Here is a 22,183-nt window from a genome sequence, read left to right as displayed (position 1 = left end):
TGACATTGGTTACACGACGTGCACGTTCTTTAATGTGTGACACACCAGTCTCACACACACTCTTCTATGATATCAGCGCCTCTCATTATTACTCACCCTTGTACTGCAAGAACGGGAGATAATTTTGAACTTATCAGACAAATAACGGTCCAGTTCCATGCCAAGGAGTTCGGGGTTTAGGTGACAGTTTTAATTGACAAATTTCAGTTAATTGTCTTGTGCAGATAATGTCCTTCTTTCCTTTTAAATAATTGCCTCACGTGTGCCAAAAGGCTGTAAAAACTCAGAGGAGATATTGATCTACAAGCTTTACTTAAATGTCAGCTGCTTTGAGAGGCTGCTGTGTTTAATTTAAAGTCGCTCTTGAACAGACCCTCCAGGCAATGTCTTTTTTCCTCCCCCATCTTCCTCTTTTTTCAGTTAATAGGATGAAAAAAAACTGACTATATTATTTTCCCCCCCAATATTCCAGCTTAGGATAACATGTAGGCGTGGTGCTTTCAGCAGATTGGCTCAAATGGCCAGGCATGTTTTTGGCTGACACCACAGCTGAAGACTGTCTGTTTGTTTTTTTGTTTCTTTTTTTCCTGTGACACCCACGCCTGTCTGGACTGCACAGAAATTTACAAGTACATTATAGATGCTTCATCATAAATAGAGCAGAGCGCATACAGCAGAGACACAGCAGTTTAAACATGAGCAGTTTAAAAGGTGCATTATGAATCACTTCCATCTGAATCAGATAAAAATGACTAAACAAAACTGCAACACATGCAGTGATACATAGAGTAGCCTCCTGTTTTGACAAACTCAGAGAATTCACCAAAGAGCTGCACATAATTCAAGTGTTCCTGCATTGACCTTCAAACATTTTTTTTATTGCTGAGCTGGAAACATTATTAAAGTATTTATTTCAAACACGGCTTCTTTACACAGATGGTTTCTTATCCCATCTGTTGTGATGATGATCAGGATTAGGAGGTCCCTAAGAAAAAGTACAGTGATGATAGGAAATGATGCAGTGAGTCATGTGAATGCAATAAAAGGAGCTGAATGTAGTCATGTTTGATATAAACTGATTAATTTTCTGTTCTGTTTAGTGCAAGTTTCACAAATGTTTCATCCACTGACTATGATACTGTCTCAGGGAATTTCTCAGTGAATACCTACATCATTAATCCATCACGCCTAATGGGTCATTTGGCACTACAGTGGAAAAGGTGTCAGCAAAGTAGTTCAGTGTAATACTAACCTTGCATGATATGTCAAAACTGTATTAATATTAGAAATGGCATGATACCACTTTCTCATTTCTGATACTGAGACTAAAGTCTTAAGTATCAGGCGATATCGATACCCATCCGATACTTTTTTCCTGTGTTTAAATGAGTTTTTAAATGAGTTTTTAAAACTGAAACACTTGAAAAAAATACAGGAAAAAAAGAAAATAAAAACATGGCTGACACAAAACCACAGCTTTCATGCAAAAATAATACATATAAAGTATAAATGTAATAAAAATCAACCTAATATCGATCAATCAATACAACTTTATAGGTAAACAGTTCCAGTTCCAAATAAAATTTGGATTTGTAGTTTCCACATCCAATTCCAAATTTTTCTATTTGTTAAAGGATCAGATCAAATTTTTTTCTCCAACATTTGAGCCACCAGTTTTTTCTGGTATCAGTCTGATACCTATTGTGGAGAAAAAAAAAAAAAATTGATCTTGATCTGACATAATATTGGAATAATTCAGCTAATTTCACTTTGTTAAAATATGTCTTTTTTAAATGTTAGATGGGGGAACACATTGTTTTTATTTTTGTTTTATAAATTTATACATGTTTTTATATTTTATATAGCAGTGTCTATATAATGAGCTCTTGGTAAGACCAAGAGACCAAGATTCTGCACTGGTTTGATTCTCTGACTTGATCCAATAATAAAATAATTTATTTTATTTTATATTTTTATTAAATAATAAAATAACCTTTGCGAAGTGTTCACAGTTTTCAGTTTTCAGTCACCCCAGAAGAATACTGTGTCTTAATGAAATGTTTTAAACCAGTGTTTTCAATCTGAAATCCCAGTGTGACCTCAACGTAATGATAATTATATAACAAGCTATGACAGCTAGGCTATTTTTATAAATATGGGGTAAATTTTCACCTCGCTGCAGTGGAAGGTCATATTCTGTTAAATGAGACACATAATTAGACAAAACATGTTGTGTTTGAGAACGAGTTAATCTTCTGTTTACAAACACTTTTATAATACAAGTATATGAGGCAGAAAATCCAGTCATTTTGATAACTGTATCTACAAATGTATTGTACATCCATATTAACAAACAACTCAAGCCATGACAAATTCTAATCAACATGTAATTTAACACAAATCACTTGTATTATGGAGGTAAATCTCCAGCAAATAGTTTTTATTACAGTTGTTTAAAAAAAAAACCCAAAAGCTACATACACACATAAAACAATTGGAAACATGCACGGCTACTGTACAGGATGTGGGAATCGCTTTTCAATATGAAAATATTGTCCTGATCAAACATGTCATCTCGCAGAGATTAAAGACATTCCAGTTATACAGCCGTATCAAAACAGTTGGTCAAATGTTTACACGCTTGACAAAATGTGCGCCTACAACAGACAAAAGCACACATGCTAATATCTTTTTAAAAAGCAAACAAAAAGCATATTTCAAGTTGTCGCATTCTTTCCTGAATGTTTTAATGAACATGGAATATGGTATATAATGAATATAGCCATATTTTGCGTCACTTAAAATTCGAAAACTTCTTTGCTTCTTTTTCCATTACAAAGACTAAAAAGGAGGCCATGAAACAAAAAAGGTCTGATATAGCCATCAGGTTTCAAAAACTGAAATGAATAACACAAAGGGCTCAAGGTCATTCTTTAAACCATTATGATGTGTGCTGTTGATTATGAACTACACAACACAACGCAAACACACACACACACACACACACACACACACACACACACACACACCCACACACTTTCATATTTTCTCTCACATAAACAATTCAACACATACCTGGCTAAAAAATGAGAAAGAGAAGGAAAAGTCATCCCTAAACCATAACTGGCATCATGCACCTATAATGTGAACAGCCATAATCAGAATCCAGGACAAAGGTTTCTGACAGCCTTGACAGATCACAATGTGGCATTTACATCTGCACAACAAATCTGTAAGAATAACACTTTCTTCTACTCAAAGAAGGCCAAAGAAGAGGGAATGTTCACTTGCATTCACTTTTGTGCTGATTTTCATTTGACTTTAAAATCGAAATCAATGATAAAGGCAAAGACATCCGCAAAATGCTGCACTTCACATGACCAATGTCTTCTCAAGAGGACACTGGGAATGTCTGCGGTTGAAATAAAAGGAGGGGGAAAGAGCTAAATATCTTTCATCAGCTCTGTCTGGACTGGTCTATTATAGCTTGGTGCATTGTTCAGCTCACATCCATCACATCCATCTTCCTTCTGCTGCTCTCATAACCAGAATATACACCATCGCCTGTTCAGTCAAAACCCCGGTGGGCTGCACAGCAATATTTTAGGATGATTTAATCATTCCTGAATTACTGCATGGATCAGACACTGCATTTATCATTACATAACACAAGAAATATTGATGTGAAGATTGAAACACAAGATTCATGTGCTTCCAGGTCATTTGCTTTTTGTGTTTTACCAGAAAAATGTTAGACTGAATGTCTAAACTACTGAGCCAGATAAATGTCAGTCAGGATATCTAAACTAGCCAAAACCTTTATTATATCTACAGGTTTACACCTCCTGCTATTCTGGTCTTGAAAACACAAATGTAGCAGCTGTTACTGTGTACACAGGCAAAGACAGATGTTTATCTCTCCAAGGAGGTAAAATAGTAGTGCTACACCCTGGAACTGGAATGATTAAATTGGAATTATGTCATGAATCCAAAAATGTCAAATCTAAATAATATATAAGCTCTGGTGCAAGCAGTTGAACAAGTTCAGGACAAAGTCAGTGGTTTGATTATAAGAAAATATCCCAAACTTTGAACGTCCCGCTGAGCACTAATAAATCCATTATTAAAACATGGAAAGAACATGACACAAGAGCGACTCTGCCTAGAGGTGGATATCCATCAAAAGTCAGTGACTGTGTAAAGAGGGCATTATTCAGAGAAGCAGGCAAAAGGCCAATAGTAACTTTGAAGGAGCTGAAAAGATGCACACATCAGATGGGAGAAGTTGTTCACAGGACAACCACTGCCCAAACATTTCACAAAGCTGGGTTTTATTGAAAAGTGACAAGTAGGTGTGTAATGATACACTCCGGACACGACTGAAATCGATTAATGATACAGTCTTCAAGATTTGATTCAATTTGATTCTCAGAATATTCTGAACAAAATTATAATGAAGAAAATTTATGACTGAAAAGACTATTTTATTTCTGAATCATACACAAAGCAAAACTATGTGCATTTTTGACTGAATAAAATTAAATAAATCAAACACTGATACTGATTTGCCACAATGCACATCGTCACACTTTTGCATCATGATGCGTCTTGTCACAATGCATCGTTACATCCCTAGTGGCAAGCCATATGGACTCCTGTTTTAAATTTTCCAAAAGGCAGGTTTGATTTCTGTGGTGTAATGAGACCAAAATATAACATTTTGGTCTTGGCATAAAGCACTACATTTGGAGGAAACCCAACATTACTCCTCACCCTGATAACACCATCCCTATAGTGAAGCATGGTGGTGGTAACATCATTGACAGCTGACAGTTACTATTGACACTTACTCTTGGCTTCTTGGTTGCTTCTCTGAACAAAGCCCTCCGTGAGATTTTCAAAGTTTGGGATATATATATAATAAACAAACCCTGATTGGAAATTTTCCAGAATTTTGTCCTGGATTTGTTTTTTTGGATTTCAAATAATTTGTTTAGTTTAAGGGGTGAAAACTTATGCAACACACCGTACAATAACCCAACTTTTGCACAGTTCAACTCAGTCATCTGCCCCAAAGGAGGCCCTGTTTCTTCAGTAATACGAATAAAAAGTTACAGGCTGTTAGCTAACCAGAGGAAAATTCTTCTCTCTAAAAGTCCCTAACAATTCTGTTGCTATGATCTATTGCAGCTTGGGAGAATAACAATATTATTAGCTTATATTAATACTCCAATGGCATCTATAGACACGAGACATTATAAGCTAATAATACATTGTAAATCTGTAACTCAATATTACACTGTGCTATATTTGTACATGTTAACAAAACCCAGTAAGATAGCTCATGACACATAGCCACTGCTTCCACTAACCCAAAAAAATAGCATCATAAGACACACTGCTACATCCTCAAAGATAATGAAAGACTGAATAGTAAAGGCTTGATGATGTAAAGTTAAATTAAAGATATGCAGCTATTGTATAGAAGGCACAGTGAAAAATCATATTCTGTAAAATGGGTACGCAGAAGCTGCGGTGTGCCAGTGATATGTAACAATATTGTATAAAAACACTGATTAACATTACATTTTCATATCAAAAGGAATAAAAAGCATGTTTGGACAAACAGTAGCTTAGCAACAAGAAGTGAAGGACATGACAAAAGACATGAACTACTTTGGCATGTAACATGGAAGTAAGGCATTTTGTTCTCCGCAAGGGTCACAGAGACCAGCTGGCAAATAGTGCATATGAGTCATGACATCCGTGTACGGTACAAAAAGTACAACCTAAATGTATTCAGTCTATTTAAACACTTTGTCGTGAGACTATAACATGCACACAAAATCCTGTAACTTTGAATTTCCTTGTCGGGTTCATCAAATGCACATGATGCCTCAGGTGAAATATGGAAGGGTTGGGAGTTTTAAAAAATTTTTCAATACACTGCTCTCATGATTTCTAAGGAATGAGCACACATGATCAACTCAAAGTCTGTGCAATACTAAAGTCCTTTTCACAAAGTTGGCCTCATGGCAGTTAATGCGATGATAAAAAGCAAGGACAGGGGGATGGCGGTAGGTTGCCACGCTCTTGAACCCCGTACACTCATACCTGGAAGACAGTGAAAGACAGCATCAATATCTGTAAAACAAATCAATTTATTTCACTGACATAACTTAAATCATGGCTTACACTTTTATAAAGACTGGATTCAGAATTCACACACATACATACTACATACATACTGTATCCATATATCATTTATAATTCTTTTTTGCAATTTTGTTGCAATACTTTAATGCATTATAAAGGTCCAACACAACAGAGTAATTAATTCCATGAAGACTAATATTATTTATAACTATTTATCATTAAGTTTTTAATATTATTCATCTTTATTCAGTATGTGTAGCTTATTAAAAAGGTGTGTAAAACCTTATCTTGTCCTGTTGTTTTTGGTCTTTTTTAAATTTGAAATGTTGTTGCAACTTCTTGTCCAAAGAGAAGGATAAGTGGGTGCTACATACTTACTTTTGCCAATTTACAATTTGACAATTTAAAAAAAAAAAGATTCCTAATTAATAGTAAAAGTGTTTTATAATCCTACTCAGGTCATTATCAGTCATAACAGCAATGCAGTGTGCAACCTGGCATTATGAAGAACACTGATTCATCATGACACTTATGTTAAAAGCTTTACAAGGTGGCAAGGAATTCATTAAAGTATTTTGTTCTACAGGACAGGATAAGAGGTGGTTCCAAAATGTTTTCAGTGTATTGTTACCAAATCATAAATAATTAGGATTTCTGCATACAGGCTAGAAAGTGTCACCCAATCATTTAATGATGATAACAGTAAGTAGATTGTCAGTCTAAACTCAAAATAGTTTAGACAAGATGGTAACACAAACACAAACAATTTTGATATAATGTGGGCCTGATTATAGTAATGCATTAACAGATTTAAAGTGTCACAGCGCTGTTTACACTGCTCCACCTACAGCCTCCAATATACTTTCATTTCTGTCCAACAGAAACTAAACAATAAAAACTGACTCGCACACAAACAAAGCAGCAATAAGCCAACATAATACCAGCAAATTACACTTGTACTGGCATGAAAATAGAGTCCAATTATATGTTTTCCAGATTCTTATTATTTTTTTAAGTAGTGCAATTTTTTTTCTGTCTTTTATCAAAATTATTGGTGAAGCCTCGTCTTAGAAGGAATAGCAACGATGAGCCTCTTCCTGTAATATCTAAGAGTTAGGACACTTGTAAATGGATTTGAGGCTCCTTAATGCAGAATATTTCAAGATCCTTTCTTAGGTTTGTGTATGTGGAATGCTCTCATCTGATTTTCAAATAGAACTCAAATCCACACACCGAACAATGACCAAGGCCATCGTGGTCCTGTAACCACTAGCTGCAAAAGAACTCAAAAACACTGATGATCCACCGCTAGATTTTCTTTGTATCCCATTTTTATGACAAATATACTGATGGTGCACATGCTCATGCATCCTCTTCCTGGCAAATTCTGAACAGCTCCATAATTCTCCATAAATGTTTTTTTTAAGGCACATACAATTTTTAATTCCCAGGATAGGCTCCTGATCCAGTGCAAAACTGACAGTATAAAGTGGTTACTGAAGATGAATGAGTGAATAAATGAATATATTTTTTCATGTCCATTGGGCAAGTCAACAACCATCTGTCTAGTTTAGTGCTAAAAGCTCATTTTTTACAAGGGGGTTTTAGAGGATTTAAGTTTGAGACCCAACAGGATTTCTGGAAACTGAGAGCAAAAAAAATAAGGACCACATTTAGATTCTTTAAGGTGTTAATTCTGCCACGTTGAAAACAATAATGTAGTATGTACATTTGCCGGCCACTTTAATAAGAACACCTGCTCATTCATGCAGTTATCCAGTTATATCAGGCATTCATGGGGCAGCAGTGTAATGCATAAAATCCTCCAGATACAGGTCAAAAGCTTCAGTTAATGTTCACATAATGGTGTGAAAAACAAAAAAAAACATCCAGTGAGGGAGAGAGGCCAGAGGAGAATGGCCAGACTGGTTCAAGCTGACACGAAGACTACAGCAACTCAAGTACCCGCTCTTTACAACCATGGCGAGAAGAAAAGCATCTCAGAATGCAAAACACTTCGAACCTCGGCTTCCACTTCTGTCAGCAAAGAACAGGAATGTAAGGCTCTAGTGGACACAGGCTCAGTGAAACTGAACAGTTGGAAAAACATTGCCTGGTCTTTTTTCTAATCTTCAACTGCCCAGTTTCACCTGTGCACACTGTAGCCTCAGATTCCTGTTCCAATGTGGTTATCTGTTGCTGTAGCCTATCCGCCTGAGGTTTGGCGTGTTCTCAGATGCATTTCTGCAGCCAGTTGCACCAGCAGACCCTAAGGTCTATCGTAGCCTAGTTTGAATGTAAACAGTATATTTTTAGTTATAACTTAAAACTTACAGTTACCCTAGTAGGTGCCATAAAGAAAATTACTTTTAATGATTAAAAATTCAGCTTGTTTCCTTTTCATTTTGGCAGGAGTGTAATGATTTCTTTAGGTCGTAATTATTTTTGTTGTCTATAATCACCAGACATGAAGTACATTGTCTGTAATGGCACATATACAATGTATGGGATCATAGGATAAACAAATAGGCTATTTTTATATCAGCATAACAAGCACTGAAGTGCAAAATGACCTAGGTCAAATTGCGATTATTGGTAAGATACACAAAATATGCATGTGGCAGTGAGCGGAATAACACAAAAGCCGAGCCAAAACACGTGAGCAAGCTGGAAGGCTGCAACATTATTTGTTTGGTTGATTAAAAGTTTTGTTACGTTAGTGAGTGATTGTCATGCCAAAGACACAAGCTCAAACAAAAAGCTCATCTTCAGTCTTACCCAGATTGTTACACCATATTTACTTATTTATTAATACGTAGTAAAATATAACACAAAAAGTTATACTTTACTCTCCTGCGTGTTGATTGCCTTCAATTTGTGGCTCATAATGATATTTGCAGGTACTGATGAGTTGGCATAAAAAAACCTTTTTTAATTCACTACATGCTCTCTAAGGTCATACACAGTTTTGCTATGATTGCTATGGTATAATCATCATATCACCTTCGCAACCATAGTTGTGACTTGTTGGAGGAATGTGAGGAGCTGTGAATTTGTTGGACACTATCCTTCATGTTGGCCTTTTCTTGAGTGAAAACAAAGCAGAAGCAGACAAGCCACTCACATAGCTAACTATATTACCTTATCTACTGCATTGCTAGTCTGACATCAGCAAAACAGAGCACACAAATGTGCATCTCACCAATGTCGATAATATAACCCTCAATCCGGTTGCTGTAGCCTTATAGCAAGAGTGATTGAGGTGTTCAACATCCCTCCTCAGCCCATTGTTCAATGTTAACAGCTCAAGGTTGGTAGTGCAAGTCATTGTTGTTTACCTTTACTACTATCCCACTTTAGCCTTACATTGATTTTCACGATGGCATCCGTGTGAAATGAATGTATTGAAGACACAACGTTATTTGCAGGCATGGCTTTTTTGGGGAAGTCTCGAAAGAATGCCCTCCTCTATGATTGGATGCTTTCAATGACTTTGCAGACTAATGAACCTCATTCCATGCCTTGATACCATGCTTGGATACAGCCAACTCTACCATGTTTGGAAGATTTAGATTCGCAAAATCCATGCATGTTTACAGCAGATTTCTCCTGAAAAAAATAACTGTAACTGTATTCTCTATTGCAGATAATATGTTAATAAGTTTACCTGATACAACTATCCTAACATGCACTACATATTTAATAAATGACAACAAACTGATGATTCAGTAATAGACTACTGAAATTCTGACAGTTTATGTGTATTGGTTACACAAATTACATGTCTTAACAAAGTGACATTTTTGTGAAAATCATTTGAAATGATATAAATACAGCCAATTTATTTATATTAGGGCAAATCTGATGTCAACATGTATTGAAAACTGTGAGCTGAAAATATTCTGTTTAACAAGTGCCTTAGTAAAGTGTTGGGTCATCACAGGCCGCCACAGCTTCACTGATCCTTGGCATAGATTCTAGAATTAGATCAATGAAACACCACTCTTCCAAAAGAAAATCCCTCAGTTGGTGTTTTGATGGTCGTGGAGACAGATGTCTAAAATGTTGCCCCAAAATATCCCATAGATGTTCAACTGAGTTGAGAACTGGTGACTGGGAAGGTCATGGCATATGACTATTATCATTCTTTTCATACTCATCAACCATTAAGGGACTCCTTGTCCCTGTAGACAGGGGCACTGTCATCCTGGAAGAGACCACTCCCACTTCCAGCAGGATAGAAATGTCCCGAGTGGTGCAACAAAAAAGCCCTAATGTTCAAATATCACGAGTTTGAATCAAGACAGCAAAATCGGCCATGCTCTCAGGGTTTGAGGACTGGCATGCTTGCTCTTCCCTGTCAGCAACACTAGCCAAATGCAGGCTTCTGTGAGCTCGTGTATGCAGATGAGAGCGATTTCCTCTGAGTGTGTTACGCTGCCCTGTGACGCAGCATGAGCAGCAATTCAAAAAGATGTGTTTGGCTGACTTCACATACCTTGGAGACAGGGGAGAGCTGGGTTGTGAGTGGGAATTGTTAAATAAAAGGATAAAAATGCTTGATCATAAGATAGAGGTGACTGGATGAGCACATACAGTACACCTCCATTTGTTTGGCATATTGGCACAACTTCAAAAGTTTGAAAGCATGGCTTTCAAATAATCGAGTTTAATTTCTATTTACATTAATAATAATCATTAATAATAATTTTCAGTGCACATATGCAAGAAAGACATGTATGTTAACTTTGTCCAGTTTAAGCTGTAGGGCTTATTATAGCATACCCATACTGTATGAGTATTTTTCATCTGTTCCTCATTGCCAAAAAGAACATTTATCAGGCATTTGGATTTTGTTGGGACCAAATTATCAAGATCTGGTTAAAGATTTTTTTTCTGCATGCCTAATAATGATTTTCACTGAATTAGATCTCGCTTTCATGAGGAAACAAATACTGCATCATTTTAGCAACTATAGTATATTTACCTTTTATCTAAGATTCCTGCATATTAGATATCATTAAAATGACACCATTCATTAGGTTTAGTTCTAAAGGCAAGACTGCAGTCTGGAAAATGTTCTTTATATTTCTATCCATTCTGGTCCCAGAACAAACTGAACAAATAATTGAAACAGGAATATCTAGGCCAGGAGTTGTGCATTCAAGATTTAATGAGCATACTTTAATTAGATTTATGAGCTGGATGTGTAGCAACTTTTAAGATGATCAAATTAGATACATCCCCATAATAATAGGCACTGTGTGTTTAATTGTATTTTTTTTACCACTAAAGTAAGGAAACATACCACAGTAAAATCAATATGTTTAAATGAATTCTTAATTGATTGTTCAGCTTCATCTAAAAGCACAATGTTTCTCACAGCATTTGTATTTAAAAAAAAGCCTATTAGCACTACTGGTAATATTCTGTGCTACTCTGAATACTCTGAAAATGCCCAAAGGTTTATTTGTTTATAAGAAATGGCCGTAGAAATCCAAGAGGACTGGAAATATGAAGAATCTGCTGTGCAGTGGCATTCTCACCTCTAGTTTTGTCTGCTTGTACCTCAGTATGTAGGAGGGAGTTGAGATCAGGCAGAGATGGATGGCAAGAGCTATAGATAGTTAATAAAGATCACACTACTTAGCCCAGCGGAGGATACAAGGTGTACACTGCAAATCTCAAATCACTGAGTACTCATTTAGTGAGCCGCATTAAATGCTGAGGGCTGCAATTCCTGCGAAGGGATTTGCCAGAATTTGCACCTGCTCTTTTTGCATGGTGGACATAATAAACCTCCAAACATTATGAGGTTAATTCTATGCTGTTTACTTTCAACTGGAGGTATTTATGTTTAATATCTCTTTGACGTTATTCATTCTTTATATTCCAGGCTATGATGCAGTGCACATGGGTGACAAATGTAGCCGAATGTTATTCTGGCAGTGGCCTGTTACTTCAGTAACTCAAGAGATTAGATAAACAGCTCTGATTATTTAGCTAAACAAACAAACAAACAAACAAACAAACTTATGCTTTTCCTAAATGCTGTTAAGTTAATGTGTATCTCAAATAAGCCATTAATGGCCAAGAAAACCAAGACTGCTTTCGAATTAGGTTAATTGGTGTCGTGGGTGCACAAAATGCATGTATACTTTAGTAACTGGTGACTTTCAGATTTTTTTCCCTTTAGTATAAACTGGGTGGTTTTAATCTTGTATATGGCTAGCCTAGGTTTTATCTTGAATGGCCTATTTGAGTCGTAGCAACTGGTGAGTGAAACTGACAATAAATCCAACTCTATCTAGATTAGAACAAGGCTTCTTACTCAGTTTGTGAATGTTGATGGGCTCAGTGGGCATGCCATCTCCGCTGTCGCTCAGAGCACAAATCTGAATGATGTAATTATCGTCGGCAGGGAGGATGAGCTCCACAGAAGTAACGTTAGTGGTCACTGTGTTGATCTCAGTATGTCTGTTCCTTGTGTAAGAAACCTGGACAATGGGACAACAAAAAAGGCATTCTGATTGCAATCATACCAGTTCAGACTTTAATGAAGTCTTATTTTTCGTTATTTTTGTATAACAGCATAAGTAGTTAACATGTAACATGAATGATAGGGTCACATTAATGAGCTTATTAATATGATAATTAATATGATAATTAATAGGGTCACATTAATATGAAGATTAATTAATATGATAGGGTCACATTAATATGTTATTGTTTCTATAGTAAGAGCTCATGTACAGTGGATGCTCTTGTACAGAGGATGCTCCAAACAATCCAAAGACTAATAATAAACAGATTTAAAAATGGCCTGTTGTTTAATAAAGTAATTCTTAATTCTTAACTTAACTTAACTCTTAGTAATTCAAGACATTTATTTAACATTTATGGAAGGAGTCTCGCTGGTAAGCACTCTCAGTCTTGGTTATGCTTTCCGTTTTTTCTCAGTAAAATGACAGGCTGCGCTTTGTGTGTGTGTAGTTGGCGACTTACATCAGTGATTTAAGTTCAAAAGTTATGTGAATATTTATAAAAGGAAAGTGTATGTACAGCCCAAAACATGAATTTAAGCAAGACAAACTGTGGTTACATTAAACTGTCACACAGTAGCACTGGACTTAATGCTGCTCCTTGCTAAAGCTGATATTGCACAAGAAAACTGGGCTTAAGTCCAGGGTCAGAAGTGTGCCTAAGAGAATCGCATTTGTCTTTGGCAAACTCTGCCCAACTCATATAAATCCTGTGTAACTGTAAATAGTGCTTAAGTCTGAATATCAGTGTGAGCAATTTTCATATTAACCCCTCAGTACATGTGTGTAACCCAACTCTGAAAATGGTCCGTAGTTTTTACCAAGTATAACATACAGTATTTTTGATGGTTACTCAGTTTCGCTACAATCCAAAAGCCAGAAACTCCTTTTTGCTGTTTTAACTTTTTTTTTTTGCATAGTCTTTCTTTGATCTTTTGTTGGTGTACATAGAATACATGATCTTACCTTATACCCAGTGACCTCTGACTCCATCTCCATGGTGACTACAGGGTCCCAGTGGACAGTCAGCTTTGAGCCAATCAGATTCCACTCCACATTCACTGGCGGCTGTCCTGGTGCTAAGGAAAAAGAACACTAAGCATTGACCGATATAGATGACTGATTTACTACTTGAGCATTCATGTAGAAAACAGTCCAGAATATACTGCATATGTGATGCAAATAATAACACCGCTCTAATTGCATTACCTACTGATAGTATTCTTTCATGATGTACAAATATGTGTGTGGAATTAGAACACAACCACGGAGAGGGATATCGCTACACACAAACACACTCATGAACATTCAAAAATGCTATTGTTAGGTATTAGACTGGGAGAAAAATGCGAAAAAACAACAACAAAGAGCGAGAATGTAAGTGAGGAGGAATCAGTAACGAAACAAAGACTCGTCTGATTTTTGGCAATACTTCAGTTAAAAATTAGATGAGCCATTCTTACACCATGTTTCATGTAAAACATGTAAAACAGTGGTGGCTACATGACATTTACTTAAGTAGCTTTTTAAACAAATTTAAAAGAGTAGTGTTAAGGAAGACTTTTTTCTTACCACTGCATTTTTTTGGTGAATTTCAAATAGGGTTCCATTTTATCATACTATGATACTATGATACAAGCCCCTTGCCCATCCTCGGTTGTAGAACTTGTCCTGAAATCGAATCCGTCATCCTGCCAGCTTGATCCAGCTACTACCTCTCTTCTCAGAACATGTCTATCTGTTATCTCTGTTCCCATTTCCCACCTGATAAATAGGTCCTTTGCTTCTGCCTTTGTTCTGCAGGAATTAAAAACTGCAGCAGTCAAATCAATTCTTAAAAAACCTGGTTTAGACCCAGTTGAACTTTCTAACTACAGACCTATATCTAACCTTCCTCTCATAGCCAAACTATTGGAAAGAGTTGTAGCCAGTCAGTTGCAGTCACACTTTTCCGCCAATGATCTCTATGACCCCTTTCAATCAGGTTTCTGTCCTTTCCACAGCACTGAAACTGCTCTACTCAGAGTTGTAAATGATCTTCTTCTCTCTGCCGACTCTGTGGCCCTTTCTATTCTCATTCAAACTGAAGTAATGCTTATTGGTCCCCATACACTAATTTTAAAAAAATCTGATTTCTGTGTAGCTGTTGATGGTATTCCTTTCAAACCCAATCAAACTGTTAGGAATCTTGGCGTTACTTTTGATCCCATCCTCTCATTTAAAACACACATTAACTTCATTGTTAAAACTGCCTTTTATCACCACCGCAACATACATAGCTCGCCTCCATCTTAAAGATGCAGAAACTCTTGTCCATGCATTTGTCACATCCCTTCTTGACTACTGCAATGCCCATTTTATTGGACTACAATTAATGGCCATAACCAGATTACAATATTCAAAATTCAGCAGCTAGAGTTCTCACCTGCTCCTCTAGGGCCACTCACATTACTCCCGTATTACATAGTCTGCACTGGCTACCTGTAGTTTCTAGGTATTAGTACAAAATTCTTCTTCTGACCTTTAAAGCCCTCCATAGCCTTGACCCTCCTTATCTATCTGAGCTCTTTCATCCCTGCAACCCAGCTTGGACTCTCAGGTCCTCTGATTTTGGCCTACTCATTGTACCACGTTTTCGCTTTTCCACCATGGCTCATTTGCCGTAATAGCTCCAAAACTTTGGAATTCACTCCCCCAAAACCTCTGAAATATTACCTCGTTTTTGACTTTCAAATCACAAATTAAACCACATTTATTTATTCAGTACTTTGGCTCTTTTCCTAACAGTTGAAATATTTATATCATTGCTTTTTGTTTGTTCTTTTCCAACATCTATTAGTTTTGGAACGTGAAGTGTCCTTGAGCTGTGGGAAGGTGCTATATAAATATAATATATAATTATTGGACATTATTTTATTCCCTATGTAGAATGCATGTACTGAACAGGAACACATTTTTCCCTGCCTCAGATATACACTCACTGAGCACTTTATTAGGAACATTGTACTAATACTGGGTAGGGCCTCACTTTGCTCTCAAAACAGCCTCAATTCTTCTTGGCATGGATTCCACAAGATGTCAGAAACATATAACATAAAATAACATCAACTCTTTATACAGTTTCTACAAAGGAAAGGAAGATCTGAGAGAGACTGATCTTTTGCAAGACTTTCTTTTTACTGAAAATAATGGCTCTGTTTCACATCTCCGAACCAGCAGGGGTGATGTGGAACACCTGGTTACCTCCTGGTATATGTGTATATATGTGTAGGCTAGATAATTTCACTTGAGACATGTCTTGAGTCATTTTCCCTAATTAGCATTACTACACGGCATTTAATTAGTTACTCACTGTTCTCTGTTTGCTCCGTTTGTCCCTACAGGCTTTGCTTGTGCTGTGAAGTTTTCGGTGAGTGTCATGTCAGTTCTCCCTCTGCATTTTCTCCTTTGAATATACATCAGTCCTCATCATCTAGAGAGCTTGTGGATATCTATTCCCTCTTGGAGAGGAGTGCAGTAGAAAAAATAGACCCCACATTTCAAAACAAGGGGTTCTATTAAACCTTTCTTGTTCCAAAAAAGCATGGTGGTTTCCATCCAATTCTAGATCTGACGGAGTTGAACCAGAGTCTTGAACCGGAGTTGAAGGTCTTCTGAAGACCTTGCCTTTTGATTTGCTAAGAGTAGCAGTAATAGGTCAAGCAGGAATGGTTCACATCCATGGACCTGTTCAATGCTTTGTGTTCTTATTGCTTCAGAAGATGCTTTTAAAGGCTACCAAAAAAAATGCATTCCAAATCAAAGTCCTGCCTTCAGTCTTGCTCAAGACTTATGCAAGCAGCAATGTCTTCCCAGAGGCCTAAGGGAATTACCACTGTGGTGACAATGTGATGGCACTCCTGCCATCCTCAGCAAGCTGGTACTGCACATGGCATCCTGGCTGAATCTGACTGGCAATCATAATGTCTGCCATACATTAGGGTTACAGGTTATCTAGTGTTCTCAGTGATTCTAGCCTGATGCTGATGAATTATGTGGCCCATTTCTGTGTTAAGGAGCTATTTTCTGAGTTGTCTAAGTTCTGTATTGTGCATGAAGATGGTGGATGTGGCTCATAAGAGCCAGTAGTCCAAGTACAGCAGTATACTGATGCCACAGGCTATCATGCCAGGTAAGGCTGCCTCAAAAACACTCATAGCACTACAGTGACGCTGAAGTGTAGGATGTCGAAAGCCTGTCTTCTGGAATGATGGAGCCCTGGAACTAAGCATAGCACAGGTCCACTGATGTGAACCAGTCCTCTGGATGCATGTCTTGAATGACCTTACCATATGAAAAGGTAAGGTTTAAAAAACCCCGAAAAGACTGGGGGCAGGTGGAACTGTTAGAAGCAGTGCAACTCTGTCATCAGGATCAACTGCACACAACAGTCTTGATCAACACCTTGTTGATAAGAGAGGTCAGTGGAAAATGGCCATATTGGTTCAAGCTGCCAGGAAGAATATAATAACTCATATAATCACTCCTGTTGCCACTGTTGCTTGGGTGAGCCTGTGCCCATGATAGCCTCAGATTCTTGTTCTTGGCTGGCAGGAGTGGAACCTGATGTGGTCTTCTGCTGTTGTAGGTCATCCACCACAAGGTTCAATGTTTTGTGGATGCTGAGATGCTTTTCTGCTCACCATGGCTGTAAAGAGTGATTATATGAGTTACTGTATCCTTCCTGGTAGCTCGAACCAATCTGGCCATTTTCCTCTGACCTCTCTGACTGCTGTGTATAAAATTCCCATGTTAGATGTGAACATTAACTGAAGCTCTTGACCTTCATCTGCATGATATTTTGCATTGCACTGCTGCCATATGACTGGCTAATTAAATAACTGCATAAATGTGCAGGTGTACATGTGTTCCTAATAAAGGGGATGGTGAGTATATATACAGTATACAGTAATATATAATAATAAATAATAATTTTCTCCAACTCTCCCAAATTAGATGGAGAATGTTGGCGGATAGCAATTTTCAGGTCATGCCACAAATTTTCAATTGGATTTAAGTCTGGGATTTGACTTTGATTTTAGACCAAATGTCTCAAAAACTTTTTCCAAAAGCTCCCAGACTGTGGCACACGCCTTGGCCACTCTCCCACAGAGGCCAGACTTGTGAAACGCTGATGATATTGTTGAGGTCTTCACAGGTTCTCCTATTTCAGACAGTGTGCTCTGTAACTCCTTCAGTGTCATAGCTGGCCTCTTGAACACTTCTGTGACAATTGCCCTTCTTGCCTGTGCTCTCAATTTGGAAGGATAGCCTGATCTTGGTAGTGTCTGGGTTGTGTCATATTTTGTCCACTTTGTTATAATGAATTTCACTCCTAGAAGGTTCAAAGCATTGCAAATCTTTTTATAACCCTCTCCAGCTTTTTTCCTCCTAATAACTTCATCTCAAAGGTTCACAGACAGTTCCTTGATCCTCATAACAGCAGCACTAATCTGATCTACCGTTTTAGCTGTGAGACCTCCCAAAGTAAATGATATTTATTGTGCAACCGTACAATTGGGCACAGGTACGTTTGAAATGAACAAGTTTATCTTGTTTGACATATTTAGTGTGAGTGCTCACAAAAATTAAATACTAGTCCTAACTTAGACTGTTAAAAGAAAGGGGGTGAATACTTATCAATTAAGCAGCTTTTAGATTTTTTTATTTTTAAATAATTCTGAGGACATCTAAATAATTTACTTAATTTTATTCTTGTCACTTCAAAAGGAGCAGGAAAAAATCTCATTTTAAATTTGAAGGTGCAATACAGCAAAAATAGAAATAATCACTAGGGAGTGAATACTTTCTAGAGACACTGTATACAGTATATAGACACAGGCTCATTCTCTAGATGTTATTGTCTTCTACTCACGAGACTTTTTGGTGGTGATGTTAATGGTAGGTGTGCGTGGCCCAGTTCCTGCTGTGTTGAAGGAGCTCACTGTGAGGAAATATTGAGTGTACCCCTTCAGGCCACTTATGTTCACTGTGCACTGATTTGCAGACACTCGCACTTTCCCCATTGTCTCTGGCTTAGTGTCGTCTTCCCAGTACATGACCTGCATTTACACAGCAGAGTAGAGAGCACAGTTCGACATGGAAATGTTTGAATTTACAGTCAAATCATCCTAAAGCCAGTATATTTTACTGTAGTGATATGAATGGATAGTAAATAATGTAATCTCCATGGGCTGATTGTTTCTACGAAGCTGTGCATAAAGCCTGCCCTAAACATAAGCATCCTCAATTTTCTTTCCAAATGGAATGTTTTCATGTTCATGGAGAAATCAGGTGCAATGTGAGAATACCCATGGTGCATTTCAACATGTGGGTGAATCACTTTCATTTAAAAAGTTGGGAAATACACACCTCATAACCCAAAACTCTTTCAGGAGAGTCAGAGAGTGTCTGCCAGCTCACTTCAAATTCAGTGTCAGAAATACTCCGAGCCCACACGCCCTCTGGCATTCTGCTAGGCTCTGTAAGAAAGGAAAACACAGGAGAAGACCATAAAAGTAGTGTTAAAGAGAAACAAAATGGACAAAAAAAGAAACTGAGAAAAAGAACTGGGAACAATCAGTAGTGCAGGCAACAATTCTCGCAAAACACAATGCTCAAATGACAATCTGCAGCAAAAAATGATAGAACGCCTTTTCATCAGAACTGTAAATGACTAAATGATCTTTTAGCTTAATTTGAAAACTGATTGGCACAAAAGAACATTATCAGTACAGAAATTAAATTAAAGGAGGGGCTTAGTGACAGGTCATTATCAGCGTGTCAGCCCTTTCTGGTATAACCAATATCAAATGGCCTATTAAAAAAACTAAAAAGTTCTGTGTGTCTTTCTAACTTCCTTCTGCATAAATACCTTACATGATCAGTTTTAGAGTCAACACAGAATTCATCTAACTTTTACGTAAGCATTACCTTTATAACACTTACACGAAATAAAATAAAAAGCGCAACTATATGCACATGTAAATATAAAAACCTCATGGACCATTCTGGGTATGTAAATCACTAATAACAATAAAAACACGTAGAGCAAAATGTAATATTTTACATGAGACCATATAAAATAGATGATGAGAGTTTTGCTGAGTGCTGAGTCATCAAGATTTGCTCACTGTGGATTATCTAAAATTCTGAAATCTATACAACACAGTTTATTTTTCTGGATGCAGTTTTCCATCTCAATTTTAAAACAATAAGGCATATCATAGGACAACCCCTGTCAGTGTAGCATGGCTATCACATCACCATGCAATATTTTTAGCCGACTGTCATGGATAACGTTTTGTGCCACACACATCATCGTTTGTGTGTAGGCAGCAGAATGAAGATTATTCAAATCATGCCTTCAAGTTCAAATCGAGTTCAAATAATAATTCTGTAATAATAATAATAATAATAATAAAGTGAGATCACCATAGAATTAAAGTGCAGGTTTAAAGTTTCTACCAGCTATTGTACAGTATATATCATAATTATGAAAGTGATTATGGTAAAATTAAGGGTGTGATGGTATATTAGTATGATAGTACTGTGATCAAATCACATCAAATCTGAAAAAAAAAAAATTATTATTATTGTTAAATAAAGAATATCAGGAAATGTGAAGGTTTTAGCAGATCCAGTCATGTATCACCTCCCTAGTTAAAATGAGAGGTGGTAGATAAAAATACCTGTACCTGTGTGTGGTGTGAATAGTACAGCTTGTACACTCACCTTCCTCTGCTGAGAACACTGTGGTGACAGGGCTGAAGGGTCCCTGGCCTTTCACGTTGTATGCACCCACTTTCACAGTGAAAGGAGAAAATGGTGCAATGCTCTCATTGCGGTAAACATAGCGTCCGGGTGCTGACGTCACGACATGGGTCCATGTTAGCTCACCGAGCAGCCGCAAAGCAATGATGTAACCAAAACCATCTCCATTCTGCAGCTCCTCAGGCACAGGCTGTGAGGAAAAATACAAAACTATAGTCATACTAAAACCTATACACGATGTTCACAGCTTAGGTAATCTAGAGCTTGTTGTCGCTTGTGGAAAATGCACAGTATGACAAGAAACTTGTTTGTAATAAGAAGCCACAGCAGAAAATAAATGGCATGGTGGGACCCTAGGGCCCAGCTAGAGAATGGGTCTAGCTTTGGCTGGGGGTAATAAACACTGTTGTTCAATTCCATTCAATTAGGTGAAACCATTAGCTCACGCAAAGGGACTGGTAATACAGACAGATGACTTACCTCCCATGTTATTACCAATTCAGACTTGGAGCCTCCCCCACCGCCAACATTAGCTGGTGCTGTATCAGGAACTGGGTACAACGAAACAAAACATTTTGCACTGAGAGCAGCAGACACATAGACATTGTACCTGCCTATGCTTGGTACTCATTTTGATCATTCACTGACTCTTATTTTCCTTCCCTTATTTTTAGCCTCATTAACAGTTTCATATGTAACAGGGCTCTGGGCACACAACAACTACTCTGAAAGTCATTTAAAACCTTCATGAGCAGTGTTCAAATAGGCTGCTTACTCTGGAACTCAATATAACGATACACAAATCTTAATGCAGCAAAACAAGGAAGTGGATGATGGTCAAAATTGCTTTTAAGCTAATAATATAGGCTTGTATCATCTCCAAATTATGTATATATGCTTTTAGCTTTGATATGCACATTACATTCTGGTAAACACTTAGCATTAATATAGTAATAAATAGCAGTTTATTCTGTTTTCATGATGATTTACGTAACTTATGGAGCTACATTTTTTATTTTTTTTTTATATTCATGAAAGAAACCAAGGCAAGTACATAAAGTGTGGTGTTAGGGAGATAATATCTAGTATTGCTTAAGCATTACTCTAGTAATAACCTTCATGTTACATCATATATCATCTTATCACTGTATCATAGCAGTGGAGTGTTGGGACTCACCTGCATCCTCGGTTCTGGTCTTGAGTGAGGCTGGGCTTGGTTCCCCTACGCCAACGCTGTTTCTAGCCAGGACTCGGAACTCATACTCCACCCACGCGTTCAGGTCCACCACTGTAGCAGTCAAAGTGTTCCCATCTATCACCTCGGGTACTGTGAAGAGATACACAAGACCTGGCCTAGACATAAAGATCTTATCTAAAAACATCTTAAGAGAGTTTTTACTGTAAGCTTGGGATGCCAGACACTGTCTAACATATCTAACACTCATGTTCTTTGCAGTTCAATTCATCTGTATTTGTATAGCGCTTTTTATCTGACATTGTCACAATAGCCTTAATGAACCACCAGTATAAAGGAGAAATCCCTGAGCCAACAGGAGCAAGAAACCTTGAGAGAAAGGGAAAACAATCCTCTTTTGGGTAAAGCTGAATAGTGTGATTATAAATCATTTTTTATAACTTCAGTGCCTCCAGGAAATTATTCAATCCTCAATGAT

The 22,183-nt window shown here is 37.3% G+C and overlaps 1 protein-coding gene across 1 annotated transcript in view; it reads right to left on the bottom strand.

Moving 5' to 3' along the window:
• Window positions 1–2,425: 2,425 nt before the first annotated feature.
• Window positions 2,426–22,183, bottom strand: part of cntn3a.2 (contactin 3a, tandem duplicate 2) — a 76,372-nt gene continuing 56,614 nt past the window's right edge. Inside the window, exons 16-23 of the mRNA XM_026921298.3 lie at window positions 21,688–21,837; window positions 20,991–21,061; window positions 20,472–20,700; window positions 19,110–19,219; window positions 18,613–18,799; window positions 13,665–13,777; window positions 12,488–12,653; window positions 2,426–6,114 (exon numbers count right to left, since the gene is read on the bottom strand). Coding sequence (XP_026777099.1) covers window positions 6,017–6,114; window positions 12,488–12,653; window positions 13,665–13,777; window positions 18,613–18,799; window positions 19,110–19,219; window positions 20,472–20,700; window positions 20,991–21,061; window positions 21,688–21,837 — 1,124 coding nt within the window. The 3' untranslated portion in view covers window positions 2,426–6,016. The remainder of the gene's footprint in view (window positions 6,115–12,487; window positions 12,654–13,664; window positions 13,778–18,612; window positions 18,800–19,109; window positions 19,220–20,471; window positions 20,701–20,990; window positions 21,062–21,687; window positions 21,838–22,183) is intronic.

This window comes from Pangasianodon hypophthalmus, chromosome 16, assembly GCF_027358585.1.
Source record: "Pangasianodon hypophthalmus isolate fPanHyp1 chromosome 16, fPanHyp1.pri, whole genome shotgun sequence".
NCBI lineage: Eukaryota > Metazoa > Chordata > Actinopteri > Siluriformes > Pangasiidae > Pangasianodon > Pangasianodon hypophthalmus.
Note: the sequence above shows the minus strand (reverse complement) of the source record. Positions and strands in the feature narration are given on the sequence as shown.